The sequence below is a fragment of the Branchiostoma belcheri genome, unplaced genomic scaffold, assembly GCF_001625305.1.
Source record: "Branchiostoma belcheri isolate BF01 breed outbred unplaced genomic scaffold, Haploidv18h27 scaffold794, whole genome shotgun sequence".
Taxonomy (NCBI): Eukaryota; Metazoa; Chordata; class Leptocardii; order Amphioxiformes; family Branchiostomatidae; genus Branchiostoma; species Branchiostoma belcheri.
The window spans coordinates 8,552-12,136 of record NW_017804458.1 but is presented as its reverse complement, the minus strand read 5'-3'; the positions used below and the strand labels follow the sequence as shown (position 1 = coordinate 12,136).

The 3,585-nt window shown below is 40.2% G+C and overlaps 1 protein-coding gene across 1 annotated transcript; it reads left to right on the top strand.

Moving 5' to 3' along the window:
• The first annotated feature begins 96 nt into the window (after positions 1–96).
• Positions 97–3,155, top strand: LOC109485975. Its single transcript, XM_019789675.1, has 5 exons — positions 97–192; positions 484–585; positions 755–887; positions 1,701–1,950; positions 2,096–3,155. Exons 4-5 carry the CDS (start codon positions 1,861–1,863, stop codon positions 2,519–2,521), a joined length of 516 nt encoding a protein of 171 aa, XP_019645234.1. The 5' UTR covers positions 97–192; positions 484–585; positions 755–887; positions 1,701–1,860; the 3' UTR covers positions 2,522–3,155.
• Positions 3,156–3,585: the final 430 nt, after the last annotated feature.

Genomic DNA, 3,585 nt, shown 5'->3' with positions numbered 1-3,585 from the left:
TGTCTTCTTTTACAGTTTGATTTCGAGACTATAGGTCATTGAACGTTGCCTGATAATGATGCTGTAAGCAAAAAATCTATTTCCTTAACAGGAATAATTTTCAAAGCATTTCGTCAATCGATCCAGATGCATTCGGCAACCTGACGACTCTGCTAAGTCTTCACCTTAACGGAGTAACGACCTTGTCACCCCGTATGTATATCATGTTATATGCAGATATTGAATTCTGTAAGTAGTAGTCTAGATCTGCGTGTCTTTGATATTGACACCGGGAGAGGAAAGGGTTATCTTGAATTGATTAAAAAAAACACCGACACGGTATTGATATAATACAAATTATGTTGCCTGGAGGCTTCGTAATTTCCCAATAGTATTTTTGATGCTTGTGTTTGTCTGGTATTTAAGAATCAGTGATTTCATATCACAGATCCGTGTACATACATATTGTTGTTTAGATGCATGCACACTGTGTTTTGGCCACAGGTGTATTTCGGCATCTCCCTTGCCTCCAAGAGGTATCCTTGGGAGAAAAGTTGACCTGCGATTGTGACTTGCTCGATCTCGTGAAATGGATCAAGAAAACCGGTAGGTTTTTCCCTTGCTCATCAGTAACATAATAATGGCACAATCCTCGCAGATATAGAAGGACTTTATTCACTTCTAGTTGTTTCTTCTTCTTCTACATTAGCTTATAATTAACACTATGAGCAGTACACGTCTCGAACTCACGACCTTGTATCTTTCATTCCTGCAGCCGTGAAAGTCAATCCAAGTCCGCCAACCTGCTTGAGTGGACCTTCTAGAAAAAACCTTTACGAAGAGGACTTATTCGGGACGTGCCCAACGACAACTGTTTCCCCGACAACAGAACCCACGCTGCAGATTTGGTAAATATTACACCATTTACAATCACTTTCTGATAATGATTAAAGCTATACCAACAGTATAGTGCTTAAGTGTTAATCCAGAGTCTGGCGTACTGCTTTCCGTGTTGCGGCTTGCTAGACAGCACGGTTACAAAAGACGATTAACAAAAATAAAATGAAAACCTCCAACAATATCCATTCATATTGCACCATCATTCCCTATCGCCTGACTGAATCACGATTCTTGACTTCTAGCCCCAAAAAACGAGACATAAACAGAATGATGACACCGACGAATAAGCTGAAAACGTTTATACAGTATATACGCAATAAAACATTGACATCGAATGAAGCATGACATGTTTCCTTTCAACTTCACGCTTCTTGACTTCTAGCACCAAACAGCGAGACATTAACAAATCAAATCAACTTTATTGCTCAACAACTGTAACTGGTACAATGTATGGCAAAGAAGAAACAACAAGGGTAGATACATGAACTATACTAAAATATAATTCTAACAAAGCTAATCCATGATGATACATAAGCTCATCTTTTGTATGTTTTCTTAAGGAGAGTATTATTACATTCTGTAATTCAGGAGGTATGTCAGTTATTTACAATATGGTGTCACTTTTGTAGTGATTTAGATATGAATTTTCTAACGTATACATGTACTGATATCTGAGTAGGACATGAATGATGACACAGATGAATTAGCTGAAAATTCTTTATACAGTATATACACTAAAACATTAACATCGAATGGACTATGGCATCTTTCCTTTCAACTTTGTGTAAAGTTGTTGTGCTATTCTATTGTTTTACGTACAGCCCAACACTATCTCCATCACTTTCGACGACAACACTTTCACAAAGCCCTCCTGTGACAACTTTCAACTCCTCAAAACCACAGGCAGTAGCCGTGGGCTTGCCAGAATCAGCAGTCGTGGGCTTGGCCGTCGGAGTGCCCCTGTTCCTGATCATCCTCGCGATGGCGGCCGGCTTCTGTTTCCTGTGGAGGAAATTACGCCCTTCTGCCGAACACGTGGGTGCGCGCACGTTGGGACAGACTCAGCAACAGGTACTTTAACTTTTTTGTGTGTGCTTTTAGTGTTTGAGAACAGGAGTTTTCGTAGGGAAAGTGTAAAAATGGCTTTAATATTGATCTGTGTCCTGGGCCAACAATGTACGGCTGGCCGCTAACGAGTGGCCGTGTTACACTACAGGAAGCGCCTATCGGCTTAGCTGAAGTTAGCACAGACGACCCTCCATACGACAGTATCAACGAAGATCAGCGTGATGTCTCAGATGACAATCCATACAACTCAATCATTGAAGACAGACGTGGAAGTCAGGAAAACCCGTACCAGAACCCCGAGACTGTGACAGAACCGGTAGCCGACAGGATCACTAGTTCATATCTTCAGTTTGCTGGAGTGGAGGGGAGCATGAATTCACCGGACAGCAGGACGGATGATGAACAAGGTCATGACGTGTCCATTCCAACTCCACGTCTCGGAGACGACCAGAGCTCCTCTGTGACAGAACAGATGGCCGACAACATCTATAACCAAGTCAACGACGACGGGTCTGAACAAGAACAGAGTGCATCGCCTGACGAGAACAACGTTTACATCGACATCATCGGCTAGTGTGTGTGTGGTGGGGTCTTGTTAATGCTAGTAATCCACATAAACTAACCTGATGTCGTTCTGACAAATATGCTTAATACATGGTGATATGTTATTGAGATAGTAATCGGTAATGTAATAAAGGTACACCAGAATAGAGAGGTCACAAACAAGCAAGTTGTTCAATACATTGTACAGTAAGGAACACACGATTATACGTGTATGCTAAAAACGCACCATTACGACAGCTTAACCCAAGAACAACTGTACAATGGGCGATAGCGTTTAGAATATAATATGCGTATGTTAAGAATATGTTACTACATGACATGCAAGTGTGACAGTTAAATCATTATTAGGTCGACGCCGTTCTATTCATAGAAGTGCAGATATCAACATTAAAAATAATTTGGTTTATAATTTATACGAGCTGCAATGCTTTCCATTGCAAAGTTGCATTGAAATGAAATATATTGCATTGTATGATATTCATATTCGGTAAATAAGTATACATGTTAGTAGTACCGATACCATTTTGTACATCATCGCCCCTCTTTGAACTCATATATGGTTATAGATACTAACATAACTTTATACATATTGTACACACACACACACACACACACACACACACACACACACACACATACACACACACACACAANACATTTCCTGGTGTAAAAATGTGTACCTGTGTGTGTGTGTGTGTGTGTGTTATATATGTGTTGTGTGTGTGTGTGTGTGTGTGTGTGTGTGTGTGTGTGTGTGTGTACATGTATATATATATACTATGGTGTGGTCTAAAACATCTTTCCCCATCCATACACAGGGCGTACTCTAATATATGTTACAAAATAAACATTGGTTTATCTTCGAAAAGCGACTTCAGATATATGTGTATAATGATTGTGTATATTCTGGCATGATTGTAGTAATCAGTTAATTGTACACTGAACTCAGATGTCCAATGCTTGCTATAACTGTTAACTAGTTAAACAAACCAGGTGCACTGATAAGGAGACATGCCATGTTGTTTTCAGGAGGCAACAGGTTTGTATTGTTGCGGTGTCGTCTCAAAGGCCAAA

Bases quoted from the DNA above. Each gene is read 5' to 3' on its own strand.
- LOC109485975 (XM_019789675.1), top strand. From the start codon at position 1,861: ATGGCGGCCGGCTTCTGTTTCCTGTGGAGGAAATTACGCCCTTCTGCC. The intron at 1,951-2,095 runs GTACTTTAACTT...GTTACACTACAG, and splicing joins TGGGACAGACTCAGCAACAG to GAAGCGCCTATCGGCTTAGC.